Genomic DNA, 25,397 nt, shown 5'->3' with positions numbered 1-25,397 from the left:
ATCCACATACCTAGTTTGCCAAAATACAGTCATGTTATTCAGAATTTGAGAACCCGCAAGGGTCTGAAACTAAATGTCTCAGTTACAGACATTATCAGATCTGTCCATTTCCAGCTGAGATATAGAGCCAGTTAGCTATGGTTGTCTGCTCCATTCTAAATATCAAAAAAAACAATGATTACAGTGGCTGGTTAGAAGGTAATTCCAGCAAGTAGCTGGGCCATGGGCTTTCCAGGTGGTTATAGTGCTCAAGTACCCTCCTGCCAATGCAAGACACATAAGAGACTCGGGTTCGATCCCTGGAGAAGGAAATGGCTAACCACTTTAGTATTCTTGCCCGGAGAATCCCATGGACAGAGCCTGGCGAGCTACAGTTCATAGAGTTGCAAAGAGTTGGACACGACTGAAGTTGACTTAGCATGCATGCACGCATTCTGTTACAGTGACTCAAGAAGATACGTACATCCAGTAGAACAGAAGGTACTCTCCCTCCCTCCCTTTCCCTTTCAGTTACTCAAATGGGGCTTCCCTAGGTGCTTAGCTAAGAATCTGCATGCAATATGGGAAATGCAGGTTTGATCCTTGGGAAGGGAAGGTCCCCTGGAGCAGGAAATGGCAACTCACTCCAGTATTCTCTGGTAAATTCCATGGAGAGAGTAGCTCAGTGGGCTACAGTCCATGGGGTACCAAAGAATTGGAGCAACTAACACTAGAAATAAGAGGGCAAAAATTAAAAGCTAAGGACTATTGAGGAAGCCAGTACTGAAAAAGACAAGATTACAGAGAAAAGAGAAAGTAAGAAAACCCAAGACTCCGTGCTGTTTCCTCAAGCCATCTGCTATTTCAAGCTGAGCTGAAAAAGACAAGGGAAAGCAGCGGATAAAAGGCTAAGAGGCTGAATTTTGATAATAGTCAAGGTACTTGGAGACAAATATTAGAAATCAGGGCCTACACAGGAGGAGAAACCCTGGTAAACATTCCACATTTTAAGCTAAGATATGTGAAAAGTTCTGCCCTAGGTTTAAGAACAGACAAAGAATAAACCAGCCAGGCAAAAAACTGAAAGCCAGCAACAAATCAAATCAATCACTAATGGGATTAAACAAACAGGCAGAAAATCTGGACGATGCAGCTAATGTAGTATTTAGAAGGAAGTGTACAGAATTAAATGTTTTCATTAAAAAAGGAAGGTAAAAAAAAAATCATCTAAGCTTTCACCTTCAAAAAAATAGCAAAATAAATCCAAAGCAAGCAAAGAGAAAGTAATAAATGTCATAACAGAAATGAACGAAACTGGAAACTGAAAAAAAAGAAGAAAAATAAAGTCGATTGAAATAAATGCCCAAAATATCTACTAAACAACTTAAATTTATGGTTTAAAACCTTCAAAAAAAGATAACTCCAGACAGTTTCACTGGAAACTTCCATCGAACATTAAAAAGATATAATGTCAAGTCTACAATCTCTTCCAGAAACAGAAGACAGAAACACTTCCCTATTCATTTTATGAACTCAGCATTATCCACATACAAAAAGTAAAGAAACAAAACAAAAACTATAGACCCCAATATTCCTCACAGAGATGTAAAGCTCTTCAATAATACCAGGAAATCAAACCAGCAGTATGTAAAAAAGTAATTTTATCTTACTGTGGATTAGAGGTTCTAATCAATGCAGTAAGGCAAGAAAAGGTATAAAGATTTGAAAAACAAAAACTGCCTTCAGTTAGAGATGACAAAATTCTGTTATTTTTAAACTAACAAATACACTAGTATTCAGGCATAAATAACTTGGTCATTTAACAACATTCATTTGAAATCAAGTTTAAAAGGCAGTTAGCAGCAATTATCTACAATTTCACAACAAACCTCCATTACTGTCTCTATAATTATATCCCCAGAGCACTATCACAATAAATACTTGCTGAATGAATGAGCATAGAGAAATGCAGTCTGTATGACTTGTAACAAGGCTATGAAATCAAAGTTCTGTAGTCGTACATAAAATTTCAGTGATTCTTGAAATTCTCCATTATGCTGGAAAATGTGAAACATGGTTTCTCCATTTTGGTCATGTTTTCTTTTGTCAGAGACATTTACTTTCAATATTCTAATCTTTCTTTTCTATCTTAGGATGCAACTAACTCTACAGTATAAATACTTCTTTATACAACCCTCCTCATTGCTATAATTCCAGATGGCAATAAGTCAGACATTTTAAATGTGCTGATGTAAGATCTGGTAAATGAAGATAACTGAAGTTCTAGTGTACTGCTGTATTTGTTCAAATTCTTAACATTATCTTAAATGTTATCAGAGGAGGAACATATTCAACACAAAAACATAGTTATATGTAGTATGTATATATACACACCCCTTGTGATATTCTAAGATCACCAAAAAAAATGTCAATGATTACAAATAGATTATTAGCAAAGTAGGGTATAAAATCAAAATTTTGTCCCTGTCAGCATTGGTCAGTCAATTCTTCTTAAGGAGAATACAGATATGTGGGCTGATACAGTTGACACCTGAACAACATGGCTTTGAACTGGAAGGGTCTACTTATAAGACAACGCAGGAGGAGAAGGGGATGACAGAGGATGAGATGATTGGATGGCATCACTGACTCAATGGACATGAGTTTGAGCAAGCACTGGGAGCTGGTGAAGGACAGGGAAGCCTGGCGTTCTGCAGTCCGTGGGGTTGCAAAGAGCTGGATATGATGGAGCGACTGAACTTAAAATACACACTACAGAAATACATAATACGCAACTGGTTGAATCTGAGGATGTGGAACAGCAGATATAGAAGACCAACTATAAGTTATACTCAGATTTTTGAGTGTACAGGGTGGGCCCCCTAACCCCTGCATTGTTCAAGGATCAATTACATATCTCCCTTTCTCTCTACATATATTGAGAGACCAAGAGATACACATATACATATACACATGCATGCACACCTACCCTGAATGTACAACATGTCCACACACATATATGTATTCAGTTAGTGAATAGGGAATAAATATTAGAAGTTCAAGCGATATTCAAACACTAGTCAGTAAGACCTAATGTCTTTTACATTAGGAAAAGCAAAATAATGTTTGAAAAACATGGTATAATCCCCACATTCTTCTGAATCCTTGGGAAGTCCCACTACGATTGCAATCGCTTACCAGTTCATCAGAGGTCAGATGCATCAAACGTTCGGCTATTGCAGCACACTGAGCTGAGTCTCTTATAAACTCCCCTTGTTTATCACCGACCACTAGCTCTGGCCATGTCATGCCTTCATTCTTCTTCATCAAGGAAATCTCCAAGCTAGATGTGTAAAATGAGGAAAGTTATGTTACATTAAGCAGCTACACAAACTATACAACCAATATCAAACAGAAGAATCTTCCGTAGAAATTATCCGTCTGCTGTCCCAAGAATGTTTTACCAAAAATCATGTTCATTTTAGTATGATGGAAAACCTATAATCCAGGCGTAAACAAGGTAGACTTAAAAAATAAGAAAATACCACGGGACTGACGGGCAAGAGTCAAATCACCCTCAGAAAGCACTTCTGCAGTTTAGGTGTGCTGACTGTTACCAATCTTAAGTAATGGAAACATAAGCAGCATGTACCTATGAGTTATTTCACTGGGGAATGGAGGTGGGGTGATGGGCACATAAAGTTAACTGGAAAGGGCCTATAACTAAAGGTCTCTCTCTGTGTGTGGAGCCAACAATTACCTTCACTATCACCAAACTAGTAGTCATAATATGATTACTAAAGATCAGGCAGCTTAAATCAATAAAAAAAGAACCCATAAGGGAACTCTAAGATTAAGGACTAATACAGCGGGAAAGGGGGAGAGAGGCGAGTCAGGGCAGACTGTGGACATGGGATAGGGAATTGCCCATGTGCCTCCTAACTAGGAAAGAGAATCCAGTATCTTGTGGTAATACAGAGAAAAGGAGGGTGGTAGCACCTGTTCCACGGCAAAGCAACCTTTTCCACGTGCCATCTCTGGTACACATGGGTCATACTAACCCATGCCCTGGAACTCAATTGCAAGGAAACAATTGCAAGAACACAATAACAACTATTATCATAATTATCAAATAGAACATGTTAACCTATCAGCTATTTTCAAGGGTATTATCACCACCTCATGAATTAACTACAGCACTTTAAAATTTTCTAAAACTACTTTTATTTAAAGAGACTATACAAAATATTTTTCTTACATAATGAGTTTCTATCATTGGCATTAAAAGTTACCACTGCAATTAATAATGCCCAGATATAGTTCTATCTTCTAAGGAGAAAGCTAATCTCAAAAGATGAGGATGATTAATGATGATAAAAACAATGTCAGCAGCTATGCTTACCTAATGCTTACCACATGCTAGGTGCTGTCTTAAGCACTTTACATATTTTAACTCATTTATGGCTCACCACAAAGAAAGTAAGTACTATTAGCATCTCCACTTTACAAATAACAAAACAAGCACTGAGAAGTTAAGTAACTTGCCCAGGTCACAAGCTAGAAAAGCAGTCTGGCTCCAAGTCCATGTTCTTTACTATTGCACTATTCTGCCTCTCTGAAAAAATATATGTAAATAACTATTAAAGAACTTGTACCTACTGACCAGAATGTATAAATACTGTTCTTAGTCAGTTGCTACCTAAAGAAGTCAACAAGTTCATACAGTCTTGGTTTATAAAGAATTTATGAACCATCATTAAATTTGCATATTCAGTCACTCTTTTAGCATATATGCATTTCTACATTTTAAAACTAGAATCACATCCTACCATCCAAGCAAAAAGGAATACATAGCTCCATACATAATACAGATTAGTTAGCAAATCCTTTCAAAGTTAGAACATTAACTATTAAAAATGAGATGAATAATATAAAAATATCATGTGTTTTAAACCAATGATACCACACACACATCACTGTAATTATCTTTTGTAACATTAAATAGTAATTAAGCACCTCAAATTTCATGGAAAAACAATACTGGTCTATGTTCATGTGTTAAATGTTGAATCTATTTTTGCATATAGTCCAGTTCTTCTCCTAAATCTTGGCTCAGTTACTGCTTGATGACTTATATTTAACAGTATGTTCCAGCTGGTTTGCCAATTTAAAAATGCTATCCTCAAATCGCACACACTAGTGAGATATGTTTAAATAGAATATATGGAAATATAAAATATTTTTAAAAGAACCTTTTGGATATAGAGTTTTTTAAACAATATATATAAAAAATATAACCAAGTCACCAAATTATTATCTCCATTAATTTATTATCTCCACCAATTTATTATCTCCATTAATAAAATGATTTCAGGATATCTGTTCAATTTAAAGCCTAAAAAACTTTGTGAATTAGATATACAGTTCTTAGACTCTCAGCATTTAGATTCATATCAAGACTCACTTCATTTCACTAACTACACTAAAGCCTTTGACTGTGTGGATCACAACAAACTGTGGAAAATTCTTAAAGAGATGTGAATACCAGACCACCTTACCTGTCTTCTGAGAAACCTGTCTGTGGGTCAAGAAGCAACAATCAGAACCAGGCATAAAACAACTGACTGGTTCAAAACTGGAAAAGGAGTAAGACAAGGATGTATATTGTCCCCTGTTTATTTAACTTTAAATGCAGTGTACATGATGCAAAATGCCAGGCTGGATGAAGCACAAGCTGGAATCAAGATTGCCAAGACAAACATCAATAACCTCAGATATGCAGATAACACTACCCTTATTGGCAGAAAGTGAAGAGGAACTGAAGAGCCTCTTGATGAAAGTGAAAGAGGAGAGTGAAAAAGCTGTGTTAAAACTCAACATTCAAAAAACTAAAATCATGGCATCTGATCCCACCAACTTCATAGCAAATAGATGGAGAAACAACAGAAACAGTGACAGACTTTATTTTCTTGGTCTCCAAAATCACTGCAGATGGTGACTGCAGCCATGAAATTAAAAGATGCTTGCTCCTTGGAAGAAAAGCTACGACAAACCCAGACAGTGTATTAAAAAGCAGAGACATGACTTTGCAGACAAAGGTCCGTCTAGTCAAAGCTATGGTTTTTCCAGTAGTAATGTATGGATGTGAGAGTTGGACCATAAAGAAGGCTGAGCGTGGAAGAATTGATGCTTTTGAACTGTGGTGTTGGAGAAGACTCTTGAGAGTCCCTTGGACCGCAGGGAGATCCAACCAGGCAATTCTAAAGGAAATCAGTCCTGAATATTCATTGAAAGGACTCATGCTGAAGCTTAAGCTCCAATACTTTGGCCACCTGAAGCGAAGAGTTGACTCCTTAGAAAAGACCCTGACGCTGGGAACGACAGAAGGCAGGAGAAGAGGATGACAGAGGATAAGACGGTTGGATGGCATCACCAATTCAATGGACGTGAGTATGAGCAAACTCTGGGAGATGGCCAAGGACAGGGAAGCCTGGTATGCTGGAGTCCGTGGGGTTGCAAAGAGTTGGATAAGACTGAGCGACTGAACAATGAACAGTAAGCACAGGAATATATTATCTAGTTAGCAAATTAAAAGTCAGTAGAAAAAAATTATTTCCATTAGAAAGTTTAAAATGTGAAAATTCAAATAGTCATTTTCAACCATTTATTATTATTGTCACTCTGTTGTATCCAAAGCTGAAATGGAAAGCATGACAATGTAGTGCAAATAGCACCTAAGCGAGTGTCTTTAACCTTAACTACAGCCGCGCTCTTCGACACAGTAACTCCATTGTTAATCTATCCTAAGAAAAATAATCGGCAGTATCGATGAGCCTATTCCCCCTTGATGTAACCACTGCAGAAAGGATAAAAAGAAGAAAAAAGTAAAATAATAAAGGGTAAAATTTCAAATATAAATAAAACTAAAAAAAAAATACCTATTATTTTCTTTAATTATCCATGTACTGCTTTCATGATCAATAGATGAAAAGAGATTGCCTTCCAAAAACCTCTGACCCTTCAGTACAATGTTGACAGAATCAGGCAAAAACTGTACTTGAATGTCTTCCTTAGTGCAGTCTTCTGGAAGCTGTATTGTTACTGTCAAATCATCTTCAGTCTGTTGCCAGTAATACAGAGGTTCTTTGGGAAAGAAAAATGTATTATGTAATAAAAAAAAAACACAGAGACTACAACATAACATACAAAATCAGAAACTAGAACATACAAGAGAACACCTATCTAGCATCTTTTCTAGTGATCTTCTCACAAAAAAGTAATTATGAACAAATACATAGAGATCTCCTTGGGGAATTTTCACTCAAAGTGTTGTAGCAATCACACTTGACATTTCCCTGTTCCAGGCTTACCTAATGCCCTAGAAGATATACACTCATAAAATACAAATCATAGCAACTCTTTATTCCCTACCTCCCAGTATCCCTGCTTCTCCCTCTTCCTCTTACACACACACACAGGATTCCAAGCATGCGTGCATGCATGCATGCACACACACACACACACACACACAGGATTCCAAGTTAAAAGAATACCAAATATGTCATAAACCCTGCCTGACACTTTCATCACAACCTTGATTTGCCACTGTTGGGGCAATGTAGTAACTCTCTGATATAGGAGACTACAACTATTTGGTGGGACAGACATCCACACAAAAATAAAAGATATATTTTCCTTATAAAAGTATTGCCTATTTTATCCCCACAATGTGAAAGCAATTTCATAGCAAATTGAAGGGCTGTCAGTATATTTAGCCTAAGTTCCCAGTAAAAGAATCCTCCTTTCACCTCTTCACTATCCCCTATGCTTGGCTCCTAAAAAGCTATCTACCTAAGAAACACTTTTAGGCCCATAATACTATAACCATGAAGTAAGAAGGCAGGGCGTAAATGTAAAATGGACAAATATTTGCTCAGTAGCATCCATAAACATTAATCTGTCTACTCACTCATCAGAAAGAAACATAACATTGGTGTTGTTTAGTCACTAAGTCAAGTCTGACCCCTTTGAGACCCACCAGGCTCCTCTGTCCGTGGGATTTCTCCAGCAAGAATACTGGAGTGGGTTGCCATTTCCTTCTCCAGGGGATCTTCCTGAACCAGAGATCGAACCTGTGTTTCCTGCACTGACAGATAGGTTCTTTACCACTGAGACACCTGGGAAGCCCAGGTAATAAGTAATATCAGTCTAACTGAAGTTTACAGAAAATGAAACCAGCATATATACTCAGAAGAGAGCTTAAAAGAAAGCATGCTAATTAACAAACTATCCATAATTTTAAAGTTACAACCGTTTTCCTTTCTTATTGTGAAAGTCTGATGATATTAAAATAAATATAGAAGAAATTTCCCAAGAGGAAGTAGGTACAAGAAGTTAAGTAAGGGCCGTTTATTAGAAGGAAAACAGAAAAACTGAAGGGTTTACACTAAAATGGAAGTGGTTTACACTAAAAGAGAAGAACAAATTCAGGAGGAATTCAAACGTAACGTGAGATGTCAATGAAAGAAACACTAGTGGCTAGTGATTTAAAAACATGATGTGTTCCAAAAAAACAAAAACATGATGTGTTCCAACTAGGCTGCAAATCTGTCTTGGAAGCACATGGGCCTAGCTACCAGGCAAACTGGTTCCAAGGATGAAGGCAGTCCTTCATTCTTCCTCAACCACTCACCAAAGGAGTCCTAAAGGGCATGTGGTCTAGTAATACAAATAGCTACTCTGGCTAAGCTCCAGGAGAGTTTAACATTATAACTAAGACAAAGCAGTAGAATTTATTCAGAAAGGGATCTTGTGAAAAAAAAATCACTTGTGAGGAAAGTAAGCTGTTAAGAGGGGAAGTAAAAGGCCACCATACACAACTCTTATATTCAGGTGTTCATATTTATAACACCTGGAGAAAATATTTTTCAAGTATTTATTATTAAAATATTTTCAAATATTTTTCAACAAATTTATTTTTTAAAGAGCTGTGCGAAAATGAAAGTCGCTCAGTTGTGTCCAACTTTTTGTGACCCCATGGACTACAGAGTCCATGGACTTCTCCAGGCCAGAATACTGGAGTGGGTAGCCTTTCCCTTCTCCAGGGGATCTTCCCAACCCAGGTCTCCCATTGCAGGTGGATTCTTTACCAAGTGAGTTCTCAGGGAGACCCTAAAGAGCTATGTAAGTACATAAAAATGTGAAACTGATTTTTATTTTAAATAATTAAGTTGTTAAAGTAATAAAAAGGGTAGCTTCAAAGAGTAATACATATGATTGTTAAATACTGTGCAAATCTGTTAAGTAAAATATACTATTCTCTGACTATAAATATCAGAAATATGAACAGCAATGATTATAGAGAAATGTTATCCTGAATATTTAGAACATGAATTCTTTGCATACAAATACAAACTTCTTCTGAAAGTCCCTTTTTTTTTTTTTATTTATTTTTTTTTTTTCCAGTGGGTTTTGTCATACATTGATATGAATCAGCCATGGATTTACATGTATTCCCAATCCCGATCCCCCCTCCCACCTCCCTCTCCACCCGATTCCTCTGGGTCTTCCCAGTGCACCAGGCCCGAGCACTTGTCTCATGCATCCCACCTGGGCTGGTGATCTGTTTCACCATAGATAGTATACATGCTGTTCTTTTGAAATATCCCACCCTCACCTTCTCCCACAGAGTTCAAAAGTCTGTTCTGTATTTCTGTGTCTCTTTTTCTGTTTTGCATATAGGGTTATCGTTATCACCTTTCTAAATTCCATATATATGTGTTAGTATGCTGTAATGTTCTTTATCTTTCTGGCTTACTTCACTCTGTATAATGGGCTCCAGCTTCATCCATCTCATTAGGACTGGTTCAAATGAATTCTTTTTAATGGCTGAGTAATATTCCATGGTGTATATGTACCACAGCTTCCTTATCCATTCATCTGCTGATGGGCATCTAGGTTGCTTCCATGTCCTGGCTATTATAAACAGTGCTGCGATGAACATTGGGGTGCACGTGTCTCTTTCAGATCTGGTTTCCTCAGTGTGTATGCCCAGAAGTGGGATTGCTGGGTCATATGGCAGTTCTATTTCCAGTTTTTTAAGAAATCTCCACACTGTTTTCCATAGCGGCTGTACTAGTTTGCATTCCCACCAACAGTGTAAGAGGGTTCCCTTTTCTCCACACCCTCTCCAGCATTTATTGCTTGTAGACTTTTGGATAGCAGCCATCCTGACTGGCGTGTAATGGTACCTCATTGTGGTTTTGATTTGCATTTCTCTGATAATGAGTGATGTTGAGCATCTTTTCATGTGTTTGTTAGCCATCTGTATGTCTTCTTTGGAGAAATGTCTGTTTAGTTCTTTGGCCCATTTTTTGATTGGGTCATTTATTTTTCTGGAATTGAGCTGCAGGAGTTGCTTGTATATTTTTGAGATTAATCCTTTGTCTGTTTCTTCATTTGCTATTATTTTCTCCCAATCTGAGGGCTGTCTTTTCACCTTACTTATCTGAAAGTCCCTTTTATTCTAAAACATTACCTTCATTCATTCATCCAAGACTGAAAAAACTTAAGTGATTCTACCCCCTAGGAACTTTCTTTCAGTTCAGTATGAAAGGGAAGAACATGTAATTAGCATACCTATATGAAGAGATAAGCCTATAAGCCTCTTCATACCTATCTCAAGAGGCTTCCCTGATAGCTCAGTTGATAAAGAATCCGCCTGCAATGCAGGAGACCCTGGTTTGATTCCTGGGTCGGGAAGGTCCCCTGGAGAAGGGAAAGGCTACCCACGCCAATATTCTGGCCTGGAGAATTCCATGGACTATATAGTCATGGGGTCACAAAGAGTTGGACACAACTGAGCGACTTTCACTTTCATATGAAAAGAGGTTACCTTATTTTTAAAAATTACTATCTATGATACTAATATGCTGGATTTTCAAATATCAACAACAAATAGACATCAGTATTTGTTTATTCATTAAGTATTTGTTAAATATCTAATCAGGTAAGATAATACATAGATTTTAAAAAACATTTTTGTTAATTATGGAAAGTATTAAATTTAACCAGTTCACACTACCTAAGTGGCATATTTTATGAAAGGCTATTCTGGGAAATATAAAGGAAAACAAAGAAAAATTCAGTGGCAATCCTGACCTGGTAAAACTCATAACCCAGCTAAGAGGACAAGTCAGATCTATTTTACACAGGAGTTCTATGGAGATTCAAAGTAAAATTACCTTTGATTTCCTCGGACATGTTTTCATCCTTACTTTCTTCAAGATCCCGACCAGCTTGAACAAATGTAAAGGACTTGTAGGAGACGATCATCAGACCGTTCCCATCAGGCTCAATAGCGGCATAATGTGGCACGGACTTCCCACGGAGAATATTACACTTAGCCATTTCATATTTTTTATTATCTGTGAGAAAATAGAGCATTTTAGAACAAGAAAATTATTAACAAAAATCTATAATAAAAATATCTGAAAATATTCAAATATAATTCTAATTTAAATTAAATATTTTAAATGTACTATTAAAAATCAGACTATAGGTATCTTTTTAGAAAAGGATAAAAAAATTTACAACCTAAAAAAAAAAAAAAATTTACAACCTAATATTCTGTAAATAAAATCTCAAAAATGGGTCTGATGAAATTTGTTCTAGGTTGTGATGTCTAATGTGGTAGCCACTGGCCATGGTAGCTGTTTAATTAAGTAAAAATGGACATTCACTTCTCCAGCCACATAAGCCACACTTTAAGTGTTCAAAAGCCACGCATACCTAGCTGCTATCACACTGAGTGGCTCACACGCAAACATGTCCATTTTGGAAAAATTTCTATTGGACAGCAGGGCTCTAAATTGTAAAAGTGACTTACTTACCTGAACATCAACCTCTGAAAAATCTACCCGTTCCTTGACTACAGCCTGTCTACTTTCTCAGCCCATATATGAGAGGTGTCTTCTGACAAGAGCCACAAACTGATGGTAATGGAAAAAGTGTGGTGTGGACTATTTTCTGCCCATTAGCAGGTTTTCTTAAAATGAAATAACTTTTACGGTAAAAATAATTTTTATATACATTCAGATATAGATCTATTTGCCATAAAATATAATTAATTGTACTTAGAATTTTAAAGATAGGAAAAACTAACTGCATTCTGAAATTTTCTGGTAAACTAACTGAATTTATTCTATGAAAGTAAGTGTTTTTTTTTCTCTTTTTTTTTGCTTTAAAAGTACTCAAACATTTGAGTCCATACCTTTACTTAACATTGTTACTTTTGATAACAAAATGTTTATTACAGTGGGTAGTACTTATAAGCTTCACACTGAGTAGTCAAAAAATCATAACTAAACATCATGAGTTATGCATAATACTATGTTGTTGTTGTTCAGTCACCCAGTCGTGTCCAACTCTTTGTGACCCCACGAACTGCAGCATGCCAGGCCTCCCTGTCCCTCACCATCTCCCGAAGTTTGCCCAACTTTATCTCTACTGCATCAGTGATGTCATCCAGCCATCCCATCCTCTGACGACCTCTTCTCCTTCTGCCCTCAATCCTTCCCATGATAATACGTACACATACATAATACAACCCATTCTAAAATATGTCATTTTTCTCTCTAAATCCTCACCTACCTTCACACATTCACTTCATATATATTTAAGAATAGACTTTTCATTTCATGAAGTAAAAATTACTATTTTTCTTTCATAGGTACATGCAAGGCAGAGTCCTACCTGGCTCTAAAGACCCAAACTTAGACACTCTGTATTTTATAGGATGGTTTTTCCCAACACATGGGATAGAAAACAGTGGGTCTCAAGTGAATTCCATGGCTAAATGGGTTGGGAAAGGCTGGATCAAAATTACATTTTCTTTTTTTACTCAAGATTTTTAGAAACTTAACTATGTTTAATGTGAAATGTGGCTATTGTATGCCTACATTTTCAAACTTACTTGACCACAAAATGTAATTTATCAAATGTTTCACTCAACACAGTCTAGAAATACAACACTGCTCTGTTATATTCATTAGAAAATAAAAAGTAACACAATTAGATTAGTAATTCTGGGAAAAAAGGAACTGAAACATCCAGAAAAGTTAAAGTGAACCACAGAAAGAACGTTTCTACAATTACAATAATTAAAATTGGCTGGAGAGAAAAAAAGAAAGGTGAGTCTAAATATAACTGTCCAGCTGAATGAAGCAAACAAAGATGAAGAGAATGGAAGCCGAGGAGCTGCAGCCAAGTGCCACTGTGGGCTGAGCTAAGGCTGTCACGGAACCAAGAGTCTCAGAGAAGGAAGAACACCCGTGGTGATTTCTCCCATGTTGTGGACCTTGATTTAAAAACCAAAGCTTTTATTTGTCTAAAGCAGGGATCTGCAAACCATGACCTTTGAGCTAAAGAATAAATTTTACATTTTTAAATGGTTCAAAAAAATCAAAAGAATATTTAAATACATGCAAAATTATATAAAATTCAAACATCAGTGTTAATAAACAAACAGCTATACTCATTCATTTATGCCTTCATCTACAGCTGCTTTTGCAGCACAAGATCCTAGCTGAATAACTGTGATAGATCATATGGTTACCACCTAGCCCTTCACAGAAAGTTTCCAACATCTAATCTAAAGATTTAAGTTATTGTGTTCCTCTAGAGATAAAACTACAACACTGGGAAGAACAAATTACGGTAAATATTTCAAAGAACAAATCTTGTGCTTAATGTTACATATTAACATATATTTTTGTATACATTAAAAACATATGTTAAATTCTTCCAAAATATGTAATAGTGTCTCCTTTTACACAAAAGGTGTATTCAACTGTGGAAGCACATAATTTTTTTTATAATCCATACCTAAGGAGAAACTACCTATAAATATTCATTCCAATGGGTGGCAGGTACTAGAATCACAACACAATGCCTAAGAAAAAGCAAACAGCATTTACAGGAACAGCTTTGCATTTCAAAACCTATTGAATTATGGCAACCACTGCAGAGAGATCAGAATTTTGTTGTTTTACCTTCATATTTCTTACTAATAGTGACCCACTCCAAGGAAACATAGAAACCACTTCCTTTCATAGCCAATTCCTCTTTCTCTATTCGAAGGAGGAGAGTAGCTATTGAATGTTCTTCAGCTTTCAGCAATGAGATACTGTGAATTATGATAAAAGGATTCCCAAGCTCTTCATTAAATACAATCTACAAAAAAGAAAAAAAGATGGCATTCACAAAAACATATTACATGAATGCATTGAGCACAGAAGAAAAACACAGAATTCTGACAATCCGGTAAGTAATTTGGATACTGTTTACTGCAAGGACACAAGAACAAAAAAGCCCTGAAATAAAAGCTTACAAGTTTAAAATACTGCTTAAAGAAATAACTTTTAGAAAAGATCTACTTGTTTAACAGAGAAAACTGATCAGTACTCACAGAAAACAACAGGGCCTCCAAATGGCATTTACAAGGGAAAGGGAATTAAAAGCAATCTAGAAAAGAATTGCCAAGTGAAAAAGAGTGCTCCATACAGAGGAAATGAGGTCAATATTCCCTTACTGCATCTCTTCCCCTGTCTCATATCTAATTTATTAGATATCATATCTAATTTATTGATATATTAATATATAATATTATACCCATCCATTTATGTTATATATTATCTTATACATTATATGATATATATTAATACATTAATCATATCTCATATCTAATTTATTTCTGCCTTCTTCTTAGTCTCTGAATACTGTTGTATATACGTGTGTGTGTGCTTGCTTTCCTATTGTTTTTGGTTTGCTTTGTTGTTTGTTTTCTATAAATTTACAAAGAGTCAAAGGAACTGGAGAACAAATCATGAAAACTTTCTTACTGTTCAGAAATAGAAGATCTCATTTCATCTAAAAAGATAATTCCACTAACTGCTAAATCCTTAAATTTCTTCTAAAAAAAAAAAAAGCAAATCAAAGCATCATGGAAAGATGTACAAAATCTTATCAAATTCTTCTTACAACACATAATCTAAAAGACTGTTATATTTTTGTTAAATACTGAATAGGAAAGGTTTTAAGACTGATTTCTAAACAAGTCTTTCAAATAAATGAAAAAATAAATAGCTGAATACAAATCTAACTGAAACACAAGAATTAGCTCTTTTTTTCTTTTTAAACCTGTATCTGGAATCCCCTCATGTGGGCTGCTACCTGAAAGCCTTATAAAGAAAAGGGTGCTTTACCCCAATGCTCACAGCAGCTAACAGCCAAGACATGGGAGTAATCTAAATGTCTATCGACAGACAGATGAATGGATAAAGATGTGGTATACATACAAAGGAACACTATTCAGCCATAAAAAGAATAAATAACACCATCTGCAGCAACATGAATAGACCTAGAGATTATCAAACTTAAGTGAAATAAGCCAGACAGAGAAAGACAAATATGATATCACTTATATGTGAAATCTAAAATATGATACAAATTAACTTATTTACAAAACAGGAAAAAACTCAGAAAACAAACTTATTGTTACCAAAGGGGAAGAGGGAAGAGGAAAAAATTAGGAATTTGGGATTAGCAGATACAAACTACCATATATAAAACAGATAAACAAAAAGGTCCCACTGTATAACATAGGGAACGATATTCAACGCTTTGAAATAAACTACAATGGAAAAGAATATAAATATATATATAAAACTCAATCACTGCTGTACACCAAATCTAACAAAACATTGCAAGTTATAACTAGAGTTCAGGAAAAAGAAAAGTGTGCTTTAATGTCATTAATTTCCCTTTGTGTTTGAGCAACTCTGCCAAAATTATTCAAATAGCAGACCTTTGGAATCAATTCTAAATTCTTCCATAGGTGAGGGGAGGGCAGGCCCTCTCTTAAATACCCAAAATTGAGAAGAGAAGACAGACATATTTTTGGTTAAGTGGGTTTTGTTTTTGCTTGGGAGACAAGAGGAAATAAGAGTAGGGAGAAACAGCAGTTAAGTTTTGCCAAGTCCAAGCAGCCAGTTTACTGTTTCCTCCCGCTCTTTCTCTCTCATGTGAGTGAGGCCAGAAGAGACCATGTCAGGACTTTTAACAATCCCTAGGCTGATGTTTCCAGTCCTCTGACAAGCCTGGCAAATCAATTGTGAAACTGTTGATATACAGCACTCCCATCACGTTAGAGGCCACACATTCCCTGCCTTCTTTCATTTCTCTTTCTACATTTCAGTCATCAACACCACGCTTGCTGGGCCCCCTTATGCCATACCATGCCCCCATCACTTCCACCTTTAGCCTCCTCTCTTACACCAATTCCCGCAAAGTCCCAAAACTCTGAGTTATTTCTCTCAAAGTGACCAATACCCCACAGTATCCCTTCCACTTCAGTTAATGCCCTGGTCTCATAACTTCCCCACTGTTCCCACCTCCCCAGAGAGGACTGAATTCATTATGGCAGTATATATACTGAAGAGGATATGGAATAAATTTAAAATTTTAATTTATTTTTAAAATATTATTGAAGACCTAATATGGGCCAAGGAGATATACATAGCAGAAACTGAATGAATCATAAACCCATATGAATTTTCTTCTGATGGACTACATGGTGTTATTTCTAATCTGAAGGTGAAGAGGGTCAATGTGTTTCTTCCTACTGAAAACCAACAGAATCCACATAGCTTGATAACAGACACATTTTCATTCATATCATTCCTGTCCATCATTCTCCAAATTCTTTTCAACTGTTTCAGGTAGCTGGCTGCTTTATACCACACATCCTCAGTAAAAAAGAAAAGAAAAGAAAAATTTATTGGAGGCAGGAACAGAATGTTTAAAACTGCAACTGACTGCAAAGGTTTCCTATAAATAGGCTCTTGTTCTAGTATTTCACTGTGTTTTTGTTTAGCTTTTTGAACATACCGCAATTTGGTAGTGCAGCATTTGGTATAACAATAAGAAAGGTAAACCACTAAGGCTTGTTGGTTTTTCTCAAATAATTAAAGCCCAGTGTCTACAGGCAACTGTGGGTCTGACAAATATGTTTTATAAGATGTAAAATATTAAATTCGTATCACTTTAGCTACCTAGAACTAAAGGCCATTTGCTGAAATTTAGAAGGCAGCAATATCACGTTGTACTTATTAGCACAACTGAGTGTCACTCTGTCTACTTTCAAAACCTGTGGCTCTGAAGAAACTAATTTCACATTATTACTAAAATCCAAACCTGCCCCTCAGATTTAAGCCTGTTACATTGTTTTAAAAAAACTGAAGTAAAAATGGCATCTTGGAGATTGGTACATAATTACAGTTATAAATCAAATCCCTTATGTGATTATACAGTGGAAGTGACAAATAGATTCAAGGGATTAGATCTGATAGACCGAGTGCCTGAAGAACACTGGACAGAGGTTCATGACCTTGTACAAGAGACAGGGATCAAGACCATCCCCAAGAAAAAGAAATGCAAAAAGGCAAAATGTCTGAGGAGGCCTTACAAACAGCTGAGAAAAGAAGAGACGCTAAAGGCAAAGGAGAAAAGGAAAGATATACCCATTTGAATGCAGTTCCAGAGAACAGCAAGGAGAGATAAGACAGCTTCATTCAGTGATCAGTGCAAAGAAATAGAGGAAAACAACAGAATGGGAATGATGAGAGATCCCTTCAAGAAAATGAGAGATACCAAGGGAAAATTTCATGCAAAGATGGGCACAATAAAGGACAGAAATGGTATGGACCTAACAGAAGCAGAAGATATTAAGAAGAGGTGGCAAGAATACAGAGAAGAACAATACAAAAACGATCTTCATGACTCAGATAACCACGATGGTGTGATCACTCACCTAGAGCCAGATTCCTGGAATGTGAAGTCAAGTGGGCCTTAGGAAGCATCACTACGAACAAAGCTAGTGGAGGTGATGGAATTCCAGTTGAGCTATTTCAAATCCTGAAAGATGATGCTGTGAAAGTCCTGCACTCAATATGCCAGCAAATTTGGAAAACTCAGCAGTGGCCACAGGACTGGAAAAGGTCAGTTTTCATTCCAATCCCAAAGAAAGACAATGCCAAAGAATGTTCAAACTACCGCACAATTGCACTCATCTCACATGCTAGCAAAGTAATGCTCAAAATTCTCCAAGCCAGGCTTCAACAGAACGTGAATCATGAACTTCCAAATGCTCAAGCTGGATATAGAAAAGGCAGAGGAACCAGAGATCAAATTGCCAACATCTGTTGGATCATCAAAAAAGCAAGAGAATACCAGAAAAACATCTACTTCTGCCTTATTGACTACACCAAAGCCTTTGACTGTGTGGATCACAACAAACTGTGGAAAATTCAAGTGATGGGAATACCAGACCACCTGACCCACCTCTTGAGAAATCTGTATGCAGGTCAAAAAGCAACAGTTAGAACTGGACATGGAACAACAGACTGGTTCCAAATCAGGAAAGGAGCTATGGTTTTTCCAGTGGTCATGTATGGATGTGAGAGTTGGACTATAAAGAAAGCTGAGGGCCAAAGAATTGATGCTTTTGAACTGTGGTGTTGGAGAAGACTCCTGAGAGTCCCTTGGACTGCAAGGAGATCCAACCAGTCCATCCTAAAGGAAATCAGTCCTGAATATTCACTGAAAGGACTGATGCTGAAGCTAAAACTCCAATACTTTGGCCACCTGGCACAAAGCATTGACTCATTGGAAAAGACCCTGATGCTGGGAAAGACTGAAGGCAGGAGGAGAAGGGCATGACAGAGGATGAGATGGTTGGATGGCATCACTGACTCTATGGACATGAGTTTGAGTAAGCCCCGGAGTTGGTGATGGACCGGGAAGCCTGGCATGCTGCAGTCTATGGGGTCTCAGAGTCGGACATGACTGAGTGACTGAACTGATGCTATGGTATATTTTTCTAAATAGGGAATATTCTGGTAAAGTTACTATTTGACTAGTTTAAACATATCAGATAGCCAAGTGGTGCAGTAGAAGTGTCCTAGGCTTGTAAATATATTTGAGAATAAAACATGAGAAAAGGAGAAAAGACGTGACAATGTAATTCTCTGGCCAACTCTTTACAAAAAAGAAGGTAGCAAGGTCAATGCTTAAGATACTGCTTTATACTTACAAAGCATTCAGTTGGTATTTGCTGAAAAACAAATGCAATTCTTGACAACTGCACTCACCCCAGATCAAAACAGGAATAGCTACTATATCAGTTTCATAAAAGGTAAACATTTTATAATTTAAAAGATATCCAAAACACTATATATTATAAAAATCAAGAGGTCACATGTAAACCATCCTTAAAAAGGTGTTATTTCAAAATCACTAAGATCTAACTTGCATATACTTTCCAGACTCAGCATTAAGTCTGAAGATAAACAACTCACCTCCCATTTTTCAGAAGCACTATTTCCACGTTCACCTGTTCCAATGAGATACAGTCTTCCAGTTCCATCTGACAAGGTAACCCAGGTAGAAGATGTGAAATGGATGGATGCGCAAAGGCGATTGTCACATGCTGTCAAATCTGTAGGAAGTCGAAACACCTCTCGTGGTTTTCCTAAGGCAGTGTCCTAAACAGAAGCAGAATATTATGAATGAATCCCTCCCTCTCCTTGACACAAAACGCACAAAATAAAAATACCAGCAGTGGACTGGTGACTCTCCTCTTCACAAGTAGGTGTCCAAGTCCCCTGCTTGAGTACGAGCTTTCCCACTGGCTCACTTGTAAGAAACAGAAGTGACGGTGTGTGACTTCTTAGGTTAGGTCATACAAGACTGCATCTTGTACCTTGCTCTTTCTCTTCGATTGCATGCGGCAGACCCACGTGAGGAGGCACTCAGGGCTCCTGACAACCACCAGCAGCCCGTGAGTGAAGTTTGGAAGTGTACCCTTCAGCTCTAGTCAGGCTTTCGGATCACTGCAGTTGTGGCTGACATCTTGGCTACATTCTCTTGAGAAATCTTGAGAGGTAACCACCTAGCTAAGCCATTCTGATTTCTCACTGAAACTGTGAGATGACAAATGTTTATTGTTTCAAGTTACTAAGTCCTGAAGTAAGTTATTATACAGCAATAGATAACAAATGCAATGCAGTAATCTAGTCTTCATTCTTAAGTTTAAAATTAACGATCAGTATTTTTACCTAGTTGGAAATATCACATCATGCTCTAAATTCCTACACAGACATCTCTGTGGTATGAAAATGCTATGTTATGCATTAACAACTTGTGTTTTTGTTAACACATTTTTAAATATGCTATAAATTTAGTGTCTCCTTATAAATATAGTGTCTCATGCTTTATAAATATAGTGTCTCGTGCTTCATGCTCAGTCGTGTCCGACTCTCTGTGACCCCAGGGACTGTGGTCCACCAGGCTCCTCTCTTAATGGGATTTTTTTCAGGCCAAAATACTGGAGTAGCTTGCTACTTCCTCTTTCAAGTGATCTTCCCGACCCAGAGATCGAATCCGTGTCTCTTGCATATCTCCTGAATCGGCAGGTGGAGTCTTTACTACTGAACCATCTGGGTAGCCCATAATATAAAGTAGTAAGATGGATTACATCATTAAAATGTTTACAAAAAAATATATAAAGAAGGGTTACAACTCAGAAAATAAACTTCCCCTCATACATCAAACTGTATTCGATTTTTATTGTTGTTTTAGTTTTCAGTTAACAGGTCTTCCTGCAGTACAGAAACAAGCCTTGACTCACATATTTCAGGGTTTCTCTGGTGGCTCAGCTGGTAAAGGATCTGCCTGAAACATGGGAGACCTGGATTCAATCCCTGGGTTGGGAAGATCCCCTGGACAAAGGAGGGGCTACCCACTCCAGTATTCTGGCCTGGAGAATTCCATGGACTGTATAGTTCACAGGGTCACAAAGAGTTGGACACGACTGAGTGACTTTCACTTTTCATGTATTTCATTCCCTGCTCCTAGAACTGTTTAGATTAATATATATACACATACACTAAGAAAGATTTAATTAATTAAACCATGTCCTTATTAGCCTCAAGTTTTTTAGTGACCCATTGTTTCTTTCTAAAGCATGCAATTTTGTTTTCTTTAAAAGGGCACCTTTCCTTCTTTTTGTACTCATGTTTTACTGATTTATATAATACTGCATTAAATGAAAATGCACCAACAAACACAGTTGACAAGTTTTTAGAATGAGAAAATCTGATTATTACTGATGTAAAACTCAGCTAGCAGAAACAGAATTATAACAGCAGAGAACTGAGTAGCCGACTAGCAATACACATCAAGCTTACTGTCGTCTTCAGTCAGTATGTTATTAAAAGAGAAGAGAGAATATCAGTTAATCCAGTCAGTTAAGTGAAAGGCAAGTAAGAGAAATTTTACTGCAAGCTAATGCCTGTGTAGGCATTTAAAACATGATGTTGAATTTCCAATTATTGTGAAAGAAATGGACTAGTCAACAAATAATAGTGGAACATTAGGGAATTTTAGGAAAAAAATTATACAAAAACATTCCTTATTCCAGATAGATCAATTATCTAAATGTTTTAAGAGAAAAGTAAAGTCGCTTTGTTAGAAGATTGTTTTAATAATCTCAGTGTGGAGAAAGCCTTCTTATGAGTAAATAAAAGACATACAGGAGGCAGGAAGGCAAATACTTGCCACAAATATAACACAGTATATATAACATACAAAGTGCCTTTAAAACTCAACAAGAATGACAAGGTTATCATTTTTTTTATCATAGTAAAAGAATATGAACAGGAAAACTATGGTTTAAAAAAAAAGGCCAAAATATTCAAACTCACTAGAAAAAAAAAAAAATGATTAAAATAATATACCTCCATTAGCCAGGAAAAAAAAAATCTTAGACTGTTAATCTCTATTCTTGGCTAAGGTGCCCTGTTGGTAGGAACAGAAGTATAGGCATTTCACAATGATTATAAATCAAATTTTATGATGTGCTATACACCCTTTAGTGGGTTTCCCAGGTGGCTCAGTGGTAAAGAATCTGCCTGCCCATGCAGGAGACACGGGTTCTATCCCTGGGCTGGGAAGATCCTCCAGAGAAGAGTCTGGCTACCCACTCCAGTATTCTTGCCTGGAGAATCCCATGGACAGAGGAGCCTGGCAGGATACAGTCCATGGTGTTTCAACAGAGTTGGACACGACTTAGTGACTAAACAACAACAAATACAATTCCACTTCTAGAAAACTTGCACATGTACACTAAGATCCACATAACAAGAATGTTTATTTTAATAATGAAAATGACAAAATGTGTTAATAAAAACTAAGATACAATCTAGTCGTTTATCAATAGTGAGGAAGAGAAGAGCAGCACCTGACATCCAATGCTAGCCTGGTAGTATCAGCGAGGACTTGGTTTTGCTATGAGCTAGTGACACTAACTCATAAGACGTCCTTTTCATCATAGGGGACTGGAATGCAAAAGCAGAAGTCAAGAAACACCTGGAGTAACAGGCAAATTTGGCCTTGGAGTACGGAATGAAGCAGGGCAAAGGCTAATAGAGTTTTGCCAAGAGAACGCACTGATCACAGCAAACACCCTCTTCCAACAACACAAGAGAAGACTCTACACATGGACATCACCAGATGGTCAATACCAAAATCAGATTGATTATATTCTTTGCAGCCAAAGATGAAGCTCTATACAGTCAGCAAAAACAAGACTGGGAGCTGACTGTGGCTCAGATCATGAACTCCTTATTGCCAAATTCAGACTTAAATTGAAGAAAGTAGGGAAAACCACTAGATCATTCAGGTATGACCTAAATCAAATCCCTTATGACTATATAGTGGAAGTGAGAAATAGATTTAAGGGACTAGATCTGATAGACAAGAGTGCCTGATGAACTATGGACGGAGGTTCGTGACATTGTACAGGAGACAGGGATCAAGACCATCCCCATGGAAGAAATGCAAAAAGGCAAAATAGTTGTCTGAGGAGGCCTTACAAATAGCTGTGAAAAGAAGAGAAGCGAAAATCAAAGGAGAAAAGGAAAGATATTCCCATCTGAATGCAGAGTTCCAAAGAATAGCAAGGAGGAGAGATAAGAAAGCCTTCCTCAGAGATCAATGCAAAGAAATACAGGAAAACAAACAACAGAATGGGAAAGACTAGAGATCTCTTCAAGAAAATTAGAGATACCAAGGGAACATTTTATGCAAAGATGGGTTCAATAAAGGACAGAAATGTTATGGATCTAACAGAAGCAGAAGATATTAAGAAGAGGTGGCAAGAATACACAGAAGAACAATACAAAAACGATCTTCATGACTCAGATAATCATGATGGTGTGATCATTCACCTAGAGCCAGACATCCTGGAATGTGAAGTCAGGTGGGCCTTAGAAAGCATCATTACGAACAAAGCTAGTGGAGGTGATGGAATTCCAGTTGAGCTATTTCAAATCCTGAAAGATGATGCTGTGAAAGTGCTACACTCAATATGTCGGCAAATTTGGAAAACTCAGCAGTGACCACAGGACTGGAAAAGGTCAGTTTTCACTCCAATCCCAAAGAAAGGCAATCCCAAAGAGTGCTCAAACTACCGCACAATTGCACTCATCTCACATGCTAGTAAAGTAATGCTCAAAATTCTCTAAGCCAGGCTTCAGCAATACGTGAACCGTGAACTTCCAGATGTTCAAGCTGGTTTTAGAAAAGGCAGAGGAACCAGAGATCAAATTGCCAACATCCGCTGGATCATCAAAAAAGCAAGAGAGTTCCAGAAAAACATCTATTTCTGCTTTCTCGACTACACCAAAGCCTTTGACTGTGTGGATCACAATAAACTGTGGAAAATTCTGAAAGAGATGGGAATACCAGACCACCTGACCCACCTCTTGAGAAATCTATATGCAGGTCAGGAAGCAACAGTTAGAACTGGACATGGGACAACAGACTGGTTCCAAATAGGAAAAGGAGTACATCAAGGCTGTATATTGTCACCCTGCCTATTTAACTTATATGCAGAGTACATCATGAGAAACGCTGGGCTGGAAGAAGCACAAGCTGGAATCAAGATTGCCGGGAGAAATATCAATAACCTCAGATATGCAGATGACACCACCCTTATGGCAGAGAGTGAAGAGGAACTGAAAAGCCTCTTGATGAAAGTGAAAGAGCAGAGTGAAAAAGTTGGCTTAAAACTCAACATTCAGAAAACTAAGATCATGGCATCTGGTCCCATCACTTCATGGGAAACAGATGGGGAAAAAGTGGAAACAGTGAAAGACTATTTTTTTGAGATCCAAAATCACTGCAAATGATGACTGCAGCCATGAAATTAAAAGACGCTTACTGCTTGGAAGTAAAGTTATGACCAACCTAGATAGCATATTAAAAAGCAGAGACATTACTTTGCCAACAAAGGTCCGTCTGGTCAAGGCTATGGTTTTTCCAGTGGTCATGTATGGATGTGAGAGGTGGACTGTGAAGAAAGCTGAGCGCTGAAAAATTGATGCTTTTGAACCGTGGTGTTGGAGAAGACTCTTGAGAGTCCCTTGGACTGCAAAGAGATTCAACCAGTCCCTCCTGAAGGAGATCAGTCCTGGGTGTTCATTGGAAGGACTGATGCTGAAGCTGAAACTCCAGTACTTTGGCCACCTCATGTGAAGAGTTGACTCATTGGAAAAGACCCTGATGCTGGGAGGGATTGGGGGCAGGAGGAGAAGGGGATGACAGAGGATGAGATGGCCGGATGCATCACCTACTCGATGGACATGAGTTTGAGTAAACTCTGGGAGTTGGTGATGGACAGGGAGGCCTGGCATGCTGCGATTCATGGCGTCGCAGAGTCGGACATGACTGAGTGACTGAACTAAACTGACGTGACACTAACAGCTATATTTTCCTGATAAACAATTTCACAGAACATCATCATCAGACGAGGACACAGTCTGACGAGGACACTTTGTCATTATGACCAAACAAGACTAAAACAGCATCACTCCATAATGGTAACTGAATACATATAAAATATGAATGTTGTCAAAGCCTCAAATAGGATCCTAATCCATGCCAATATTACTAATCACAGCTTAAGCCCTGGTCCAGTCTCCCCTCCTTCTGGACAAGACTTATTAAGATACCCATCATGGAATTATCCCGTTTCCTAACAGTAGCCAACCCAGAGCAAAGCCCCAGTTCCTAAAATCCTCTCCCCAAACCATCTAATACAAGCCTAATCCTACAATGGCGTTTCTAACATCCTCTTACTGAGACACCCTGTGGTTCCCCATCGTACACATCCCTCCTCTGCTTCACAAAGTAATAAATCCAGTGTGTTCAAATATAAAGGTGTACCTGGCATCTTTGCCTGGAGTGCACTGGCAGATGAATGGTTAACTGGAACAACCATTATTTGGAATACCAAATAA

At 37.5% G+C, this 25,397-nt stretch overlaps 1 protein-coding gene across 1 annotated transcript in view; it reads right to left on the bottom strand.

Annotated features, from left to right (window-relative positions):
- NUDCD1 (NudC domain containing 1) overlaps positions 1–25,397 on the bottom strand; it is an 89,797-nt gene that overhangs the window by 37,537 nt on the left and 26,863 nt on the right. Inside the window, exons 3-7 of the mRNA XM_043880039.1 lie at positions 19,395–19,580; positions 14,031–14,211; positions 11,223–11,405; positions 6,918–7,122; positions 3,178–3,322 (exon numbers count right to left, since the gene is read on the bottom strand). Coding sequence (XP_043735974.1) covers positions 3,178–3,322; positions 6,918–7,122; positions 11,223–11,405; positions 14,031–14,211; positions 19,395–19,580 — 900 coding nt within the window. The remainder of the gene's footprint in view (positions 1–3,177; positions 3,323–6,917; positions 7,123–11,222; positions 11,406–14,030; positions 14,212–19,394; positions 19,581–25,397) is intronic.

This window comes from Cervus elaphus, chromosome 21, assembly GCF_910594005.1.
Source record: "Cervus elaphus chromosome 21, mCerEla1.1, whole genome shotgun sequence".
In the NCBI taxonomy this organism is placed as follows: Eukaryota; Metazoa; Chordata; class Mammalia; order Artiodactyla; family Cervidae; genus Cervus; species Cervus elaphus.
This window is presented reverse-complemented; position numbering and strand designations above follow the sequence as displayed.